The sequence below is a fragment of the Dermacentor silvarum genome, chromosome 7 (assembly GCF_013339745.2).
Source record: "Dermacentor silvarum isolate Dsil-2018 chromosome 7, BIME_Dsil_1.4, whole genome shotgun sequence".
Taxonomy (NCBI): Eukaryota; Metazoa; Arthropoda; class Arachnida; order Ixodida; family Ixodidae; genus Dermacentor; species Dermacentor silvarum.
This window is the reverse complement of record NC_051160.1, coordinates 14,706,953-14,727,317: the sequence shown is the minus strand read 5'-3', so window position 1 is coordinate 14,727,317 and position 20,365 is coordinate 14,706,953. Positions and strand designations below refer to the sequence as shown.

Sequence of the window (20,365 nt, the reverse complement as noted above, 5' to 3'; positions counted from 1 at the left end):
AAAGTATAATTACCTATCACTATTAGTGATGGTAGCCATGCTTGTTTCATAGTATTCCTGCTGTCCAATGCTCCACCTGTCTTTCTTTAGGTGCGCACAAGAACCATTGCTTTAGGTGTAGGCTTTGCATCGAGAACTTCCATCTAAATACAAGAGAACAGAGACGTTGTTTCACATAGCATCGCCTTCATGTACCTGATGAGATTCGTTGCACTTAAAAGTTGAAATTTACTGATTGTAGGCAGCAGAATTTGTATTAAGGTAAAGAATTTCTTTCTTTTTAAATAGCTGGAAATTGAAAAAAAGTAAAAATTCAGAGCCCTTCTACTACTGTGCAGATGGAAGCCAGCGAAGCTGCGACCCACGCGCCCGCTGATCAGCCCAGTTTACTATTGCACTGTTTCCAGGACCAAAATGATGCAATACAAGCTTAGTGATATAAATTTGCATTGGACACATAAATTGCTTTATAGGTCTCAGTAGATGCAGAAAAAAGTGAGACATTTATTGGCAGTATACTAGTATTAAGAAGCCAACCGAGCAGAGACGCCAAACAGCGGGAAATACGCAGAAAGCTTCACTTGAGTAAAGGAATGACACCTGGAGTATATTTGGTGAGCCGAGGGTATTTAGTTACCAGTTGTTATTTTACTGCGCAATTTCGTAGTGAGACACCGCCACATCTGTAGTGGCAGGCACATCTTGGCGCATCTGTACTAAAGATGGAGCAACATACTAGTATGGATGAAGCAAAAATTCATGATATAAGTGTGGTATTAACGCGATAGCGTTAAGGGTCCCGTGTCGCAGAAAATCCGACCTCGGCAACTGGCGCGTCGGCATGCGATGTCGGCGGGTGGCGGAGAAAATCATCCCCAACCACGCAGGTCCTCCTAATATATTTAGGTACATGTATATGCCACGCCTTCTTATATGACATGTGGTATATGCTTATTATATTGCCACACCATTCTATCATTAATGGTGCTCATACCTTGTCTTGCATTCTTGGCAAAGCTATTCCTCGGAATTTTGAGAATGACAATGCACAAACAAATGTCATGAAACAAAGCACCCACAGCGCGTGCCTTTTGTGTTAAATGTTCTCAGACTGAAATATTAAAAGTAGGAAACAAAAACGGAAACCTGAAAATTATGCAAATTTTTTTTGGCGCGGCTGTGCAATGTCTCCGGGATCGCCCCACGCAAGAGGCCGCGTTTCTACCAGAAAGCTCGCCTTCGTGCATACCGTTCGCCGCCAGTGTTTCCCGGTAACCATAACGGTTGCTTAAGCTGCAGTTGTCGGGAAGCGTGAGAAGCTGTCAGGGATCTTCGAAGGCTATCGCGTTCCACTCTTAAAAGCGAAGCTTAAGCGTCCTTCAATTTTTTTGTGTGTGAGCATTTCGGCAAGACAGCAGCAGTAGCAGCCATGGTCAGCATACTCCGGGAGCGCTCATCTTGAAAACAAAACTTAACCATTGCTGCGCCTTTCAGAGCAAACCGTTGATACACGATACTCCCAATTGCACCTGATACTCATCATAAAACAAGTAAGCTAATGGACAAATACCGAAGCTATCAGTTTGATCACTGTGTCAGGTCTAATGTTTCATAATCCAATATACCAATACAGGTTATCAGTTTTAGTAGTGTATGAGGTCTGTTGTTCCATAATCTTATAAAAGATGAAACGAATAGAACCCAATAAAATTTATTTGTTAGAATTTACTCCAGGCATGTGTTTTATTCTGGAGCGTCATCCTTACTGCAGGACTATTATTTATAGTCTATGAAGCCAGGAGCCTTTCTAGATGTTTGACTGCGCTGTTTTGCGTGCGTGTAATTCACATAAAAATACAATACAATACAATACAAATACAAATACAATACAATACAATACTAGAAAACTTTATTTCCATCATAAATATGAGAGGCTGTGGGTAAAAGCTGTCCCCGAGAGCAGCTTGTCAGGACCTTATAGCCACGTCAGTACGGTGGAATCGGCGATACTAGCAAATGTGAGACACTTTACTAAATGTGGAAACATATCAATGAGATAGCAAAAAAAAAAAAATGTGGTTGATCCCTCTTATATAGGAATCGGTATAGAACACGAAAGTGAAACGTGTCTTCACAGAAGTAGTGTAATGTTTATTGCACATTGATATATAATGTCTATTGGTGTTTTGTGGCTAAAGCGCCCTTAGGCGTTGATGCACCCACGCTGACGCCTGGTGGCACGTCTCCTCCATCACGACTACCAACGTCGATGACCATGAGCAACCGTCGTGCATATGGAAGCTGCACTACGCTGCACACGCTAGCACAACGCGAAAGACGAAGCACGTAACTGACACACTAATACAACGCGCAAGACAAAGCACGTAACTGAATCGTCACCGAGTCAAATCAGCGCGTACAGCGCGTCGTAATTGCAGCCTCCGCGATCAACTTCAGAAACATTTTCAGAGCTAATTGCGGAGGCCACGCTCCGCTGTGCTGAGTACGGTGAACGCCACCTAGCGTTCCGTGGCGTTGGTAGTGCTTCTTGATGCCAGCGTCCCTTCGAATGCTGGCATCGAGGCGTCGTAGTGCTGAGACCACCGAAGCGTTCACTGTCGGTGCGCGTTAGTGTCATAATGCAGTACTTCTCTTTTCTGCTCGTAGGCGGCGGCACCGCCCCGAGCAAGAGCGCGGGTACACGGAGGAGTGTTAGATATATAAGGCGCGTCTGTGTAGCTCTCTGCAAATGCGTTTGTGGCGCAATGGGTTAAACGCTCGGCGATCTATCGTCGCGGACCTAGAGGTCGTGGGTTCGATTTCCAAATTTTGCATGTTTGTGGAACTTTTTCTTCTGGTTTCTTTCTTTGTATTATGTTCTATGACGTATTTCCGTGACGGAAATACGTCAGTGAAGTCTTGGTTGACCCTGGCATAAAACACTTTCGTGTTAAAACTTCCAAAAATGCGTACATTGACACGAAAACTCACGTAAATTGAAAGGAGCAAAATTAGCGTGGTGATTGATTACTACTCAAATAGAAATTATTTTTTTACAAAGAGAAAAATAAATTCTAAGGTTTCGTTGTGTAGTTCTTGAAATATCAATTGCAATTCTATTGTGTTCATTCGAAAGTGAAGGCAGTGTATTTGACAATTTTCCGTTTGCCTAATTCGTTTTTGCAGTCCTATTTTTGAAATATACAGTTATGTTGTGCTCCATTCAATTTCTTGTTTCAAGTTCTGCATTGCAAAACAGCTCACTGAACATTTACAATGTGCAACGAACTATAGCCCGAGTCTCAGCGCCTTCTAGACCGGAACCACTTCCTCTTTAATCGTAGAAAACACATGCGCGAGGAAACACGTAAATATTTTTGCTATTTATTCGCAGCTACTGGTCTGCTGTTAATAGCGTCAAAGTACGCCTCCCATTGCGTTTGACGCACTGCGCAGTCTCAAGTCAGGCAGAGGAATGTTCAAGCAACCGAAAAAAAAGTTCTAGCTGCTTTTCAACCACAGGCGAAATGCTTCTTGCACTCACGCGACTTTCTCGGGTCAGCATTATTCCCCCAGACACGTTATTGCTGGAGTAAATGTGCGGACGTCGCGTTTAACAACTATTCGATGGCTTCTGCTAGCTAGAGCCATCGAATTTGCCAGAGAATCGGGTCTTCTTTCTATGCCCTGCAGAAAGAAGCAAACAAAAAATGAAGAAATGAAGAAAGAAATAAAGGAAGAAAAATGTGCTGGATCACTTTCTCAACAAACAGAAAAGAACATTTGTAAGTTTGTACCATTCCTTGTGGTTTTGTTAAAATTAATATTTTCTGCAGTCAAGGAACCATGGGCATCTGTCCACAGAAGGCTCGCCGTGGATGCAAATTGCCTGCCCCGTCGATCTACCTCCGCGTGTCATCTTTTGTGTCTTCGTAGACATTCTCTATCGCTTCTTAACCTTTACGGACGCGGGCAGCTGGCCGTCGTAGTTTCAAGAATTTGATGACGCGTCAAGCAAGAATGCAATAACTGGCCTCACTCGGGTATCTTAGATTTATTCTCTTGAAATAACTGCCGTGCTAACAGCTGCACAGTTCTTTGACTCAGCCCTTTGACTCAGTTCGCAGCCCTTTGGGCCATAGTGTTCGAAAGCTCGCCAAGGGATTCGTTTCCTCGAGGAAGTAGACGGTGACCTGCCAGATTTCTTGAGTGCTTTTTCGTGTCAGAACACTTGCGTGATGGCCGAGGAACAGTGTGCGATGAACTCTGGACACCAGGACCTTTCTCCAATGCTAAGGTTAAGTGACCACACTTAGCGAAAGCGTGCTTGCATCTAATACAGATCCTTTTCGCGCGATCATTTTACTAGAAATCAGTGCTGTGCTTAGTTTCAGCATGTTTAGCATTTTGTTCTGAAATTAACAACAAATCCGGCATTCCGTTTAATTTCACAAGCTTTGACCTAAGGAAGCACATACTTTGCTTGTCATATATCATAGAAAAAAAAATCGAACTAAAAAAAAAAACACCGCGGAACAAATAAGCTACGGATGTGTAACGTTATGTTTGGCAAGGGCAGCAGCATGCTTGGCAAAGACAATACCAGACAAGGATAGCGCTTGTCCTTGTCTGCTCTTCGGTTAATGTCCTCGTCCAGTGTAGTGCTGTTACATAGTGAATCATGCAGAATGAACTAGCCCAGTCTTTGACGTTACTATGTTACGGTTGATGACGAGACGAAAAAAAAAAATACCAACTTCGCGTTGTTGAGACATTATTCTGTGCATTTCCTCGTGCACCCAGTCGAACGTAGTCGTATATCTTCCGAAGGTATCCCTTGCGCATTTGACGATACTGTGCATGTGCATGCTGCTAATTCTCCACAAACTTCATGGTGTGCATCAGTCTGCAAAGGTTCTATTGGGACCTTGCCCGGACCCTTGTGGTCGACGTGATGGTCTCTAAAGGCTCTCATCAAATTCTTGCAAAAGAGGGATCCTTATTTGGGACTGTGAAGAGTCCTCGCTGCTCAACTGTATTCATAAAACTATTTTCGTCCTCATCATCAACACGTTCCTCTCTCTCTTTTAAGGCCTTTAAGGCCTCTTTCCGCGATGGCCTTGAAAAAAAAAAAAAAAACGCGGCGTCTAGTCGAGTGGTAGAAAAAATCACTTGCACACAGAGACGCGCTCGTGCCCCTGCTCGCGCATTCGTCGTTGTCGTCTTCTTGCCCAGCTGGCTCCGATGGCTGGCTCCGATGGACGAGCCTTCGACTTCTCAGTCAGTAGCTACGCCCGGCTCCTTTGGACGTCCACGCAAGTACGCGAACGAGGCCGAGGCACATGATGCGAGAAATGGTACGAGGCAACGGGAAAACAATACGATTGCGTTTCGTAAAACGAGTTGTCATCAGGACGACGTCGCAACGCTTTCGCAAAAATCCACGTAGGGATCCATAAGTAGTACCTTTGACTTTTAACAGCGGAGCTGTTTAAGGCCGAGGTTGAACCGTGCCGAGCATTGATCAGCGCCAGCCACAGGTGGTCGGAGAGTGGCGAGAGAGGAGGTGCAGATAGAGAAATAAAGAGAAAGTGACAGAGAGCAAAATAAATAAATAAATAAATAAATAAATAAATAAATAAATAAATAAATAAATAAATAAATAAATAAATAAATAAATAAATAAATAAATAAATAAATAAATATAAAGTTTCCTGTCGAGGCGGGATTAGAGGCCGGCTACCCACGGACCGAAGGCGAGCGTCATAACCACTGCGCTATACACCCACTTTCTCAAAAAACAGAAAAGAACATTTGTAACTTTGTACTATTCCTTGTACACCCACGCTTGCAGAACATGCATTTATGGGAACCATATGGTTGCATTATACCGACGATTGCACCACAACTTGCAATGGGAGAGAGAAAGAGAAAATAAGAGCGAGAGAAAAAGAGACAGAGAAAGAAACAAAGAGAGAGAAAAAGAGAGAGAGATAAAAAAAGAGAGAGAGAAATAGAGAGAGAGAGAGAGAGAGAGAGAGAGAAAAATATAAACTTTCTTGGCGAGGCGTACTCACGGTCCGAAGGCGAGCGTCATACCCACTACGATTACACCCACGCTTGCAGAGATCCGCTGTTTCGTCAGATTTCACAAGCGTGGAGCAGGCTTAATTTTTTTACTCTCCTTCTCCGAAGCTGAGTTGCAGGTTAGAACCTTAACTCGGCCGTCCTCTCAGATTTTCTATAATCAAAATTATGCAGATTTAAGCACATGTCGGAATATGTGTGAATCTAAGCTTTCGTAAAGTGGTTACGTAAATGCTATAAAACTAAACACGATGCACACAATTGCCTTTATTGTCGTTATACGCAACATTTAATCACACGCAATGTTTATGTTCATGCACCGTATTGGTCACAACTTTAATACGATGCAAAGCTTATGTTTATGTGTTACACCGTTCACAATCTAAGCCGAGCTGCAAACGGCAATTCATGGGAATGGACACTGTGAGACGTCGATGCAGTGACGTCACGAGGACGGTCGAAGGTGATGTCAGCAAAAAAAAAAGGCGCAGTTTCGCCCAAAAGGCGAAGCTTCGATTTCGATAGCAAATTAGTAGACAGATATACGAAGTAAGGATAGTAGTTTTATCGGCCGTATAAACCTGGAAATATTCGTTTAATAACTAAATTAACAAGCATTGTGTCAGCGCGCAGAGGCAAACATGAAACACATCACACTCGATGACCGCAGGACACTCGCTATGAAAACGCAGCAGCAGCAGTGAGTGAAGTGACCTCCGTGCTGTACGCGTATATCACTTCTACGCAAACTGAGTGACGAGAACACCCACGCACGAAGGTATGGCTACCTGCAGATAAGATTAGACGCACAATGTACGCAGTTGGTCGGGTTCGACCCATGAGCCATTTAAGGCCTTTCGACATAATAAACTGCCTCTGCACTGTCGTTATATGAAGTATGCGACAATATGACGCAGCCACAAAACAAGAATAACGATAAATGCGTGAGCTCGGAGCATTACGGTTCTAAGGGCGACGCACGTCACGTAAGCAAAACGAGCAATTTATAAAAAAAGTAGGACTTCGTTATGTGTGTTGCATTTAGGGCAGTATTGCTCTGAGCTCAAGTCTTAAATTGGGCAGCTATAGCAAACGGACAGGGGACTAGCCTCCTAACCACATTTCCATTTCTCCTTTCCAACTTACAGGTGCGCTACTCGCTGTTTGCACTGGTTCGTCTGGATTGCCATGGGCACGTACACATTGTGGCGTTTCGCCACCAGCGAAGTCAGTAAGTTCAAAATTTCCAAGTTGACGCAAGAGTCTCGGTCGTATATAACTTTTCAGTGTCACTGTAATTATTTTTTTGTTGTAGCTGCCGCGTGACTGCCAAATCACATAATTAGTAAACGTGAATTACAGTGACACTTGGCTTTTGCGATGATGCAAGCGACGTAAGCCTTAGGTGACATGATGGCTTGTTTATTTACTTCTGTTATGTTGATTTCCATTTTCCCGCTGTTTTTACCTTCGTTGCTAATCGCACGTTCTACATTTTTTATTCATGTACTAAAAGGTTTCCCTGACAGTTTTTACTTTGGGACCTCCTTCTGTATTACAATTATTTCTTAATTGTATTTATATATTTAATATTAAATGAAACGCACGCACATAATACACATTAAGGAAGTGGGTCGCGCTTACATAAATGTACCCAACACGTACCCATGCGGTCCATGTGGTACACGTTAGATGTTCCTTTTTGTTCGAAGAATTGTTCAAGTGAGTTCAATACTTTGCGCTGTGCTGTTTGCCGGGAAATTTTACGTGTGTGAAAGATTGGTGGGGTCAATTGCAATTTGGTTCTTTTTGCTATTGTCGTCTATATGCTTAACGCTTCCTAGGTAATCTCGGAGTAAATGACGAACGTCCTCATCGTCGTTACGACATGTACGTGCAAGCCGGACATGACGCCTGTTTTATGCAGTATATATGTTCTGCGTCCGCTGCTCAACAGGCGCAGTCGATGAATGAGTGTCTAGGTGCTTCTTCAAAAGTCTAGATCCAACTGAAATTTCAAATAAGGGTCCATTGGTATTTATGTGCACAGTGTAGGTCACAGCAAATATACTTGGACTTTTTTTTTTCTCGAAAGTTTTGTTTCCAGCTGCAGAGTGGTTCTAAAACGCTATGAAGAAACAAATACTGGAGAATTTCTTTTGTTTGTTGTTTTCTTTGAGGGGCCCAAACAACTTACAGAAAAAGAAATTATACACGATGCATCAGGGCGTGGCGAACGCATTTCAGCATGCTGATACAGCTGCGTCACAGCAACTTCGCGTTAGGGCATTTGGTGCACGTGATAGAACTGGCGCTTATGCTGTTGTCGGCAGCTTCGACACCTTTAGTACACATAAGCACACAAAAATCCTCCGGAAGTTGCTGACGTCAGGTGGATATGTTAGAAGCGTCTCCTTCTGGATGCCGCATTTCACTTGTGAATGGAAAGGACGACCTATCACATACCGCGTGCTTCAGCGAAGGCTATTCTCTGAATACTAAAGGTATAGACGATTCGAAATAAAAATAACTTCTGCTGACAAGCTTCGTAGCCGTGATGGTTATAAAAAATGTGCAATATTTGCCTATGCGGTTAGTAGATAACACAATTTCACTCATTAACTTATAGGGGGCATACTGCGATTTGAGAAATACGTTAGCCACTGCTCAAAGCATACATAACCTTTTGGTAGAAACCTTGTGCCTGGTACCACTTATGAGAACCAGGCACTCAAAACGTCCAATGAAATGCATTGCTGTTCTAATTAGCAGTTTAATCATCAGAATGCAGATACATATTAACTATCGCTTGAGGTATTGATATGGTTATTTGCTGAAACTGGTGCAAGGTACAGATTTCGGTTCTACATCGAAACGCTATACTCCTATATGGTTACTTCAAACCTACAATTGCAGCATGCCTCCCATGAAGTCACAAACTAAAAAGTGAATGAGGGAAATATTGTCAACTCATCATCGTATTATTAATTATTGTGCAAGTTTTTGATACGAGAACCGAAATCTCAGTAGAAAACTTGAAAAAAATGCAGTTTAGAGACTCTCAACCCCTTGCCGTCAGTGCTTTGAGTGCATATGTCAGAGGTAAGGAAACACTCTCGTACTGTGAGTAATATTATTTTTTCATTTTCAGTGTCAGGAGAAGAACGCGATCCAATAATAGTGTCTAGAGAGTATGATTTCCTAGCACTCAAAGCTTGTCGCATACTTTACTTCTTTGTTGAGCTTGAGACAGTCTAAAAAAACATGCAGTCTGTCCGCATCCGGTTGTGCACATGTTCGTGGTTATGATCCAGCGCGCCCAATTCTTAAACCGGAAGCTGGCTGGGGCGGGCAACACATTCAGCAGGGTCGGGTGATTAAAGGCTTTTGCGCTTCAAAAATAATCTATTCACATTGCTATTGTAAAGGCAGAAGCTATCGTTGTTCAGGCTAGCTGTACGATTCAAGGGCCGTGAGCCACAATACTCTAGCGAGCAGCCCTAGTAATGCAGGTCTAGTGAGCAGAAGTTCGAGTTCCTTTCTGTAGGCGAGGGAATGCAGACTGCTTCCTTGCTCGTATCCATTTCGAGCGCGAATCATGATGAACTGCTGAAAAACGAGTCAAATTTACGCAACTTTATCCCAAGGCGCTGGCATCTTCATAGCGAGAAAGGGAAGGTGGGAGAACGTTGCATTGTGCATTCTGCAGTAAGTCATCCTAATTATAGGGTAATTGAATATCTATTGTGCAGTCGATCGTGTCACGTTTTCGCATGAAAAAGAATGAAATCACCGGCTTGAGGGATACATGTTTCAGTCAACTATTGGCTTCAAGCCTTACGAGAGGGAAGAAGTTATTGCTTAGCCTTTACTTCCTGAATTAAGCACGTCGAACGTCATGTTGAACATGGTGGCGCCTCGAGCACAGTGGCCCCTCTGCAGCAACACTCAGCGCATTTAAACTAAATTCAGACATTGCAGGGGGTTTCGCTTTAACTAAAGCTCAATGTCTGTTGCCTTTTCTTGGTCCCTCCAGTGGACTTTACTGGCCAAAACAAATCACCCACACATATGTGTACATCGCGCCTGGAGGGAATATTCTACAGCCAGCGTTCTCAGACTCCGTGTTGCAAATAAATAATAATAATAATAATAATAATAATAATAATAATAATAATAATAATAATAATAATAATAATAATAATAATAATAATAATAATAATAATAATAATAATAATAATAATAATAATAATAATCGTCGTCGTCGTCGTCATCATTATCATCATTATCATCATCATCATCATCAGCAGCAGCAGCATATATTTATGGCCACTGCAGGACGAAGGCATCTCCCTGCGAAGTCGGCTTCACTTTTAAACACAAATGCGTTGCTGGGAAGACATTTTTACAGGAGCAATTTAAGCCGTCTCATAGCAAAATGTGAAGGCCCTAGGACTCTTTTTTATTATTTTATTAATTGTTTGCTGTTGCCCCGAGGCGCGCGCGTGTCCAAAATTTAGAAAGGCTCGGTTTTCAACACCCCTCAATGTTGCCTAGAACCAAAGTACAGCCAAACACCATCATAATTGGAGGACGTTTAAGCCTCGCCTGTAAGAGTGGAACGCGATAGCATTAAAAGATCCCTGGCTGCTTATCAGTCTTTTTTCTCGTATATTCAAATTACAATCCGACGCTATCACGCCTGTAGATTGTGGTTATAAGTCGTACTTTACAGTTTTTCTGACGGATTGTACTTTGAGAAATTCAATTTTCGTTCACTAACGCTTTGCGCCACGCGGAGAGCCTGTGTACACAGGTTGAGGTGGTTCGGGATGATGTGGTTCGGCATGATTATTTCCGCCAGAGGCCAATGCTTAACGCCGACGCCGGATTTTCTGCGACACGGGGCCCTTAACGCTATCGCGTTAATATCTGATACAGGTTGTACTTGGACCCAAGATAATAAACTTATTTTGGAAGTTGGCAGAGTGCTTGAAGCCTGCTTCACCTCCGCCGCAGGTCGGCCCGGTATTGAGCTAACTCCGGGATTGGCCCACGTTTTTGGTCTACGGACATCGATCCGCTGGAAACTAGCCATATTCAGCGTCGCTGTAAAGATAAATGGGTGTAAGGATTTTATTTTGAGTGTACTCTGTATTAAAAAAATTATGACGTACTGAAGTTTATATTCAGCGTGCATTTTAACAATGAGATGCAATCTTGCTGTTTCTTTTTTTTATTTCAAAATTTTCCCTAAATTTCTCTGACTTTATTAAATGAAGAAGGTGGGATACCAGCTAAGCGGTGCCCCATTTTCCGAAAATTTTGACGCCTAGACAACAGCAATAATCATCACCACCGCTTTTCACTGGGGTGATAAGCATCACATGTCACATAATATCACAAAGATCACATGATATTAGATATCACAAAAGTTAAAAAGGGCACATTATAGAATGGCACAGTAGAAACTTACTGAGTGTTTGCACTTTATCTCTTACGCTGTTTGTGTATTGGTATCGCATATATGTTGTTTCTGACACTTAAAACGCTTAATTTTTTGTAGTGTGCATCGTGCCTTGTCCAGTTCACCCCCCCCCCCCTCCCCCCGTGCAAGTGTTTCCCGAGCGCTGTGTAGGCATTATGAGGTTACACCAACTCGCTCAGCTTTTTTTTTTTTTTTTTGCTGTTTAAATGTGAATTTCAGCTTGTATCCTTGTATAATATCCGAATAACTTATCCAGTTTTCAGAGCGCAAATCTTAGGCGCCCGTTCCTGCGGCGCACGTCGATGTCGGCGTAACCGAGCGAAGGAGCACAGCGAAGGATAAAAGAGCGAACGCGGAGCGTAGCGGCGGATGAAAGATATACGAGGAGGAAAGCGGAGGGGGAGGGTAAGACGAAAGCGTGAGAATAAAAACGTAGTGCGACGACGATGTCTACGAGATGGCGCCAGAGTAGCGCGCGTCGCCTGGGAGGTCTGTCTGCACTGGCTGCTGTGAATCGTGCCCACGCGTCACCCACGCGCTGCCTCTCGCGATCTCCAGATTAGCGAGGCAGTCGCACCACACTTCGCTCCCTTTGCATTGTGCGGGACGATACAGATTGCCCGCGCCAGCCAATATATCACGAAATAAAAACACGTATAGAGCTGCGCTCAAATTTCGTATTAGCGAGTATCGTAATCGTCGGTGAATATTTTTTAAAAACTTTAGCAAGAACGTATTGAAATCGCCGCCGTGTTGTCCCTGGCGGTCACGTTTATGCGCAAATATGTATCCTGCGTATGTGTACACACATGAAAGGACTTTCGTGCACTCCCACTCTCTCACTCTGTTTTTTCGTTGCTCTTCCAGACACGAGCCTCCCGCAGAAGCTGAGTCATTTCGAAGATAGCACGCTTATTCAGAGCCCGTACTACGGCGTCACAAGATACTGGGTGAGGCAGCCTCCCATGATTTCCAGAACATATCAATTGAGGGAAGAGGGATAGAGGGGAGAACTCTTCAGGGTGATCATCACGCCAGTATGTTTGACGTGGCGCCTTGGAAGTCTAAAGTTTAACGCAACCTGACTAGAAACATTTTGAACGCTAACGAGATGGCCCCAAGCCCTGAAAATAAACATTGTATTGTGCGGTGCTTTCGAGGCACGACTCTTGAGCTGCTGCTGCTGCTGCGACCATGGGCTGCCGACCGACGGCACCGAGGCGCTCTCATGGTCACGTGGTCCATATCGCATCTCGGGAGATGGGCCAAGCACTGTGTGGCTTATTGATGACGATGTCTTCCTTGGCGGGTGACAACACTTTCCTGCATCGGGTATGTTTGTTTATAGGCTCATCCGGTGGGAGATCCCGTATTAAGGTAGTGCAGTCTAAATATAAGTGTCACTTGGTATGTGCCACAGGGTATGTGGCCCTGAGGTTAATAAATATGTGACATTGTGACAAATATGGGTATGGAATGACGACGATGGTGATGGCGTGATGACAAAATGTTTGAAGACGATTCAACCTCTAGATTACATCGATGAAACTTAGGTGAATTAGGGTGCATTAAGGTAAATTAAGGTCGACTAAGGTGGATTAAGGTCAATTAAGGTGGATTAAGGTAGATTAGGGTGGATTAAGGTGTATTAAGGAGGATTAAGGTGGATGGAGGAGGATTAAAATGAATTAAGGCGTCTTTGTCTTGATGCTTTAATTACATATAGTTATAGTCATACATGTATATACTTTCGTCATTTTAGAAGAACACATAACAGCTTCGCTGGTCGTCCTTCCTCAAAGAGTGGAAGGGAACTAGGTTTTTTAATTATTTTTATCTAATTATACACTATATAGTTCCCTTCCTTTTACTTTGCAAGGAACCAAGGGGTAGCCCCGGAGCGGCCGGCCAAGAGGGCCAACGTAACAGGCGTCTCCAAAAAAAAAAAAAAGAAAAAAAAAAAACCAGTGCACGTGTCGTGCTTGCACCTCGAGCATGCGCTGCCCATCTTTATTTTTATCTTTTTTTTTTGCAGCCGGCATCACGGCGCCGGCTGAGAGAGCCGAGCATAGCGTCTCCGCGTTGCGGCGTCGGTGAGCGCTACAACTCTACACTTACTCCCTGTTTTTGCCGGACCATTGCCACACTGCAGCCGGCATCACGGCGCCGGCTGAGAGAGCCGAGCATAGCGTCCCCGCGTTGCGGCGTCGGTGAGCGCTACAACTCTGCACTCACTCCCTGTTTTTGCCGGACCATTGTCCACACCATGTCGGGGAAAAATTGGAAAAAAAAAAAGCCGAGAACGTGAACACTTTTATATCTATAAGATATCAGTTTCTTTTTTTTCTCAAACTTAGCACCACTTTTGTCATCATAATTTGGACTGCACAGTGAAGAAATTGAAAAAAAAATAGTCGGTGGATCCTACTTACATGTGCGAATCGGCGATAAGCGAAGTTTTATTTCATGTTTACAGGAATGATAAGCAAATGTTATGCAGACGTAATGTTAATGACACAAACGTTAACGCAAAACGAAGCCAACGCAATGCGATTTACGCCAAAAACGGTTTCCAGCAGGAAGCACTGACATGGGCAAAAGGGAAGACGACCCACCGCTGGATGAACAGAAGGGTAGTGAAGAAGGATGAACAGATTGAAAAGAAGAAGGATGAACAAAAGATACGACAGTCTTCCCTTCTAACCATCTCAGCGCTTCCTACTGGAAACCTTTCTTACCATGTTCGGCAAACGAGCTCAGGCAAACACTATTCCCTCGTACCGCCGCTACAGGACATCTCTGACCAGGAGTGGAGAGAGGGAAGGCACTTCATCCTCACGACCTGGCCCTGGCTTCTGCTGCACTCCGTCACCGGTCGGGCACTCGCCCACGTGGTGCCGTCGGTGAGTTCTGTGGCTTTTCCCAAGATTTTTTTCCCCCTTTAAACTAAAGTGCCTTACAGTGAAGTCCACGCCCGCGCAGCGCCATGTATTCATTCGGCAAAAAAGTTATCCCAGCCAGCGACGCTGATGTCGAGGACCGTCTTGCGGAAATTCGGTGAAGTTATTACGCCAACACGTCAGACATGTACTGTGCAGGTTTAACTCGCCGAAACGAGAAGCTTATTAGCACCCATCGTGACACATAGCTTGCTACACGGCTTGATACATAGCTTGCAAGTAACCCTTAAATAAATAAATAAATAAATAAATAAATAAATAAATAAATAAATAAATAAATAAATAAATAAATAAATAAATAAATAAATAAATAAATAAATAAATAAATAAATAAATAAATAAATAAATAAATAAATAAATAAATAAATAAATAAATAAAATTCGTACAGAAGCGCAGGGGCAGTCAACAGATAGGGACTAGCGTTTTCAAAACAAAGCTTCACTAAGTTCCTAATAACAATAGGCAAGTGACAAATGATTGTCACTGACAAATCAGGCCTACTCGTTTCTCATCCGAATGAAGCATACGCCCATGTGCACTCTAGAGGAACAAGAGAAACTATTGAACACATTTTGTTTCTCTGTCCCCTGTACGACGTCGAGCGTGAACCTCTCCGCACAGCATTGAACAGGCTGTAATCTGGACCACTTTCGAAAATAAAGATCTTCGGAACACGGTCGTGCGCGTCGATGGCACTGAAAGCCGTGTTCGCGTTATTGCCGTACCTCAAGTCGACCGGCCTTGGCCACCGTATGTAGACTCAGTACGCACCTTCAAATGTCCACGAAACTGTGCTCTCCCCCTTTCTCTCTTTTCATTCCTATATCACCTTTCCCCAGTGCAGGGTAGTAAACCGGACGTGCGTCTGGTTCACCCCCCTGTTTCTAATGAGAAACGAAGCATTCGAATGAGAAACGAATCATGTCGGTTGCGTGGAATGGAAGCCAGCTGTAGCAGTCTATTGTAGCATAGTTGTAGAATAAACGGTAGACGAGAGGGCCGACACTTCCCAGACGGACTGCCCCAGTTTGTACCGCAGCCACGCTTGTATAACAGTAATCTTGTAAAAGCGCCCTACGAGCACTAAAGGACAGAGGCAAAGAAATAAGTACACCGAAACACGGCGCTGAACAGGCTGGCGAGCGCCGTGTTTTGTTGTACTTGCGTCTTTGCCTCGGTTCTGCAGTGTTCGTAGAGCGCTTTTGCAAGTTCACTACTAATTAATTGCCAGATCATCCCAAGTTCACATCCCGATATACGCATGCGTAACGCTTGCTCCAGAGCATTCCATCGTCCTCACCATTGCATTTGCTGAACTTCGTTCTGCTACGATCATGGTGATATGTGTGAGAGAAAGAGATTAATGGAAGCTAAAAATGTCGGCCGTGCTACATGCGGAGCTTGCTACTTCAGCCTAGGTGTTTGAGATGACATGAAGAGAAGGAGGGGGAGAAGGTGATATGAAACATTACTGGCTAGAATGCCCAGAATTAGTGGAAGAGCCCATAATATGACTGACTGAAACAGAGAGTGGTTCCGCGCTCTACCGTGCGAGGACTTGAATCTTTCCGCGGCGACACTGGATTATCAGGAGAGAAGTGTTTCGCGTTCTTCTGGAGTGTGTTTTAAAGATATCGATCTATTAGGCGAAGGGTGACGTTTAGCGAGTAATGGGATAAACGTTACCAATCGCTTGGTGTAGTAGGCGTTCTCATTTTGTACGGCGTGAACATGGAGGATTAGTCCAGAATTCTACCTCTGCTCTGCTCCCTATAATCACACTGACCTGTACTGGTAGACTTACGCTGACTTTGCTCACACTGCCATTAACTATATGGCATGTATGTCGCTGCCCTTTATAAGGAGATGTTTGGGCGAGGAAAATGCCGTCATGAATTAGCAAGGCTACATACGCCCATAGCCATCAGCCTGCACACATGCTGCACACAGGCCTGCAACGTCATTTTAAATGAGGCGGCTGTATTAGAGAGCACGGAAACTAAAAAAAAAATTACAACTAAACAAAGAATAAAGAAAAATAAAATAAACACGCACACAAATGCTTTCCATAAATCCCGCAAGCTGGCGTGATATTGTTAACACAGGCTATATTTAATGACACACTGTAGCGCCCAAGGGCACAACCACAAAGAAGGAAACACAGATACACGTCACAGGCGCCTGTGACGGTATTTCATTTTGGTTGTGCTTTGCGCTGCATTAGGCCACTAGGTATAATCGCCAACAAGCCCAAGAACATGTCCTTCAACATAGGCTAGCCGGTGAGACAGGAAGACATTCAGAAAAAAAAAGTTAACATTGATTTTTTTCTTTGATAAAGAATCTCAATATAAACTTTCGTTTTTTCCCTGCTTAAACCACTCGCTCAGTTGCGATAAAACTTCGCACAGAGATTTTCACGGTTCTCTTTGCTTGAGTGCATGTTTTACCTGTTTCATTCATAAAAATCATGCAGATCCGACGCACTGGGGCAGTCAGTTTAAGCGAAGCTGTGGTAAGCTAGCGCTACAGAGAGAGAGAGAGATAGAGAGAGAGAGAGAGAGAGAGAGAGAGCGAGAGAGAGAGAGGAAGGCAAAGGAAAGACAGGGAGGTTAACGAGAGATTATCTCCGGTTGGCTGCCCTGTACCGGGGGAGGGGTAAAGGGATGCGATTGGTGGGAGAGAGAAAACTAATAAAAGAAATGAAAGATGAAACGAAACGAAACGAAACGAAATGAAACAAGAAACGTGAGTGCGCGCGCGCGCACACGCACACGCGCCACAACCGAGCAAATAATCAAAACCTCTGGACGCCATTAGGACCTCGCGTGGCAATACGCCTTCTACAACCAACACGAGGGAAATAACCAAAGACAGTTACACGATTTAATAAAGGAACGATCCATTTGAAGGCGTGTATTTGTCGCAGTGAGGATAGTTAGGTAGCGCTTGTTGTCTCGTTGCGTAAATACGTAGAGAACAAAGCAAGTCACAGGCACATTTTCAGGGCTATAACACAGATAGCTATACGTAGAAACAGACTATATACGCAGCGCCAGGAATGACCATTTGGAGCTAACGTGAACGCAAAGCTGGGTTGATGTTTTGAACTCCTCCTGTATCGGAACGTGGTCGCCGCAAACAGGAATAAGTTGCTCTGGCTCACCACCGGAGAAAGTGAGTTATTGCGGGGAGTCGAAACAAGCTGGTAAGTAAAATACACCATGAAATGCCAACCCTGCGTCGGATCTGTAAAAATTTTATTACTCGTCATTGTCCGTTACAATGGACTGTTTTGCTCGTTTGCCACGTCGCACCCATGGAGAGCCACTTGCAGTGCCGTAAGCAGAGGGTGGGGCACAACAGGCACTCCCCCCCTCGAAATTTTCTTGTTAGTATGCTGCCTACACAGTCTCTTCTTTCCTCTCACCATCCCCATACCACGACGGGGACGATGAAAAAAAACAAAAAAAACAACAACAACAACAAAAGTTCCGGCTATGCCACTGGCCCCTTGCTCTTGGCCACTCCCATTGGCTGGCACACAGATAAAGCTACTGACGTGTGAGCATTCGTTGAGACCATTGGTCCGAGCCATGATTCTCGCGCAACGAGCCTACGCAGCCATCATTACTTTGTTTAGCACAAAATAACGGACACAAGAAAGACGACAGGACAAGGCGACAAGCGCCTTGTCCTGTCGTCTTTCTTGTGTCCGTTTTTTCGCGCCAAACAAAGTAATTATGGATTAGCACCAACTAGCCCGCCAACGCATTGTGCTGAATCTATTAAGTTTACGCCCACGTTGCACTCGATTCGCAGCTGGTGCCCGGGTACCACGTGGCCTACTCGCTGATCTTCGTGTCCCTCAAGTTTGGCTGGTACAGCGCCGCTTTCTTCGTCTTCGAGCACGGAGTGTTCTTCGCGCTGACCTTGATCGGTGTTCCCCTGCTGTGCTACGTGGTGGCCGTAGTCATGGTGGCACACTACGACTTGTTCGGGCACGACTTCTTCCAGGTGAGTAAACTGGTCTCTGGTCGGGCCGGTATAACACCGAGGTGTGCCACCGTCAACATGCGGTAATCGGGAGATTTCGAGGGGTCTGTTGAAACAGCGTTTGAAACAAGTGATTTAGGATAGCCGTCTGGGTCTGTTTAAAGAGCAAGCAAGACTTCTGGCGAGGCCTTATGCGAGAAATATTGTCCCCACATGCGTATTTGAGTGTCTCATTCATGTGTGCGTAATAGTGTAATATTGTTGTTTTATTTGAAAACGTTATGTTGCAAGAATTTATACATATTTCTACCTTTTACCTTATTTAGTAACCAAGTAATGTGAAGTAGCCACCAACAGTGGAAATTGACACTCCTCTAACCGTTTAACAATATAACCGGAGCTCTAGAAACATGATTAACGTTAAAGTGCAACAAACACGATTAATATTTAATCAAATTTAACGTGCCGCTTAGGCTGTCTTATATGTGTGGTGACGTCGTCACCCCTGTTACAGCACGCATTATACAAGTTAGCAACTGCAAATATCATGTTTTGTTTTTTTCGAGCCCTGGTTAAGGTCTAATCTGTGCACGTCCTTGTACAGGAAGAATGTAGTCAAGGGACTTCCCAAATCAAGGGAGCTTGATATATTACGCAACTTTTAATGTTCAGTCAACGCTAGCAACCAACAATGAGATGTTCGCAATTTAAGAAACAGTAAAACCTGCTTAAAACATAGTTTAAAAGGGAGTCAGAATTACTTTGTTATATTAGTATCAGTTATTTCGTTATAATATTACTGCATGTGCTGCACTAAGAATTTCTACGGGGATTTCAACGGTAATTTCACCGAATTCGCTATATTCCTTATTTCATTATACGCCGTTTTGTTATAACGAGGTTTCTTTGTGGCAAAGTATTGCTCCGGCCGACGACTTCGGCACCTCAGTTGCTATAACGCAGCATCACTCCAGTGATCCGTGGCATCGTCTTCAGTCAGTCTTGTGCGATAAAGTATTATTACTATTAAATTCCTACAAGTTGGGCGTTCTATTTATTCCTCGTGATTGACATAATTAAGAAAATATACGATAACTAGAGAAACGGGAGAAGTGGTATAAAGTGTAAAATTGAGGACAGTGTGACCTTGGGTTTTACTGAGCTCCCCCAGATATATTTCAGGCTAGTTATGTAATACAGCCCGAAAACTGGACAGGATACAGGAAACTCAACCTGGCAACGTTCAACACGCGCACCCTCGCGAGTGAGGCTAGCTTAGCAGGGCTATTTCAGGAATTATCAGTCATTGCCTGAGATATTATTGGCCTTAGTGAGGTTAGAAGAACTGGTGAGGCTTATACAGTACTGACTAACGGCCATATCCTCTGCTACAGAGGTCTTCCAGATAAGAGAGAATTCGGAGTAGGATTTCTAGAGGACATAGCGGGCAACATTGATGAATTCTATAGCATTTATGAGACGGTAGCAGTCGTCGTAATAAAATTTAATAGGTATTGAATGAAGGCACTACAAGCTTACGCCCCAACCTCCAGTCACGATGATGAAGAAATAGAACAGCTTTATGAAGATGTTGAATTAGCAATGAGAAATGTGCAAACTCAGTATACTGTAGTCATGGGTGAGCCCGCTGCTGTGTCTTGTGATGTCGACCTCTCCACAAGGGGGGGGGGGGGGTGCGAACACATAATATGCATGCGATTATTTCTAAGCAATCGTGCGCACTTTGAACCACGAGCCAGAATTTACAACCATGATTCAGGTCAGCGTGCAATCAATCAACAATCAATCAATCAATCAATCAATCAATCAAGA

The 20,365-nt window shown here is 43.9% G+C and overlaps 1 protein-coding gene across 2 annotated transcripts in view; it reads left to right on the top strand.

Moving 5' to 3' along the window:
• The first annotated feature begins 3,985 nt into the window (after positions 1-3,985).
• LOC119457573 (protein-cysteine N-palmitoyltransferase HHAT) overlaps positions 3,986-20,365 on the top strand; it is a 39,123-nt gene continuing 22,743 nt past the window's right edge. The window contains exons 1-5 of one of the 2 annotated variants that reach the window (XM_037719187.2): positions 3,986-4,297; positions 7,236-7,318; positions 12,443-12,525; positions 14,368-14,478; positions 18,359-18,553. In XM_037719187.2, the coding sequence (XP_037575115.1) occupies positions 4,239-4,297; positions 7,236-7,318; positions 12,443-12,525; positions 14,368-14,478; positions 18,359-18,553 (531 nt within the window). In that variant the 5' untranslated portion in view covers positions 3,986-4,238. Of the gene's footprint in view, positions 4,298-7,235; positions 7,319-12,442; positions 12,526-14,367; positions 14,479-18,358; positions 18,554-20,365 lie in introns of those variants that run through there. The other variant, XM_037719186.2, reaches the window with a different exon arrangement.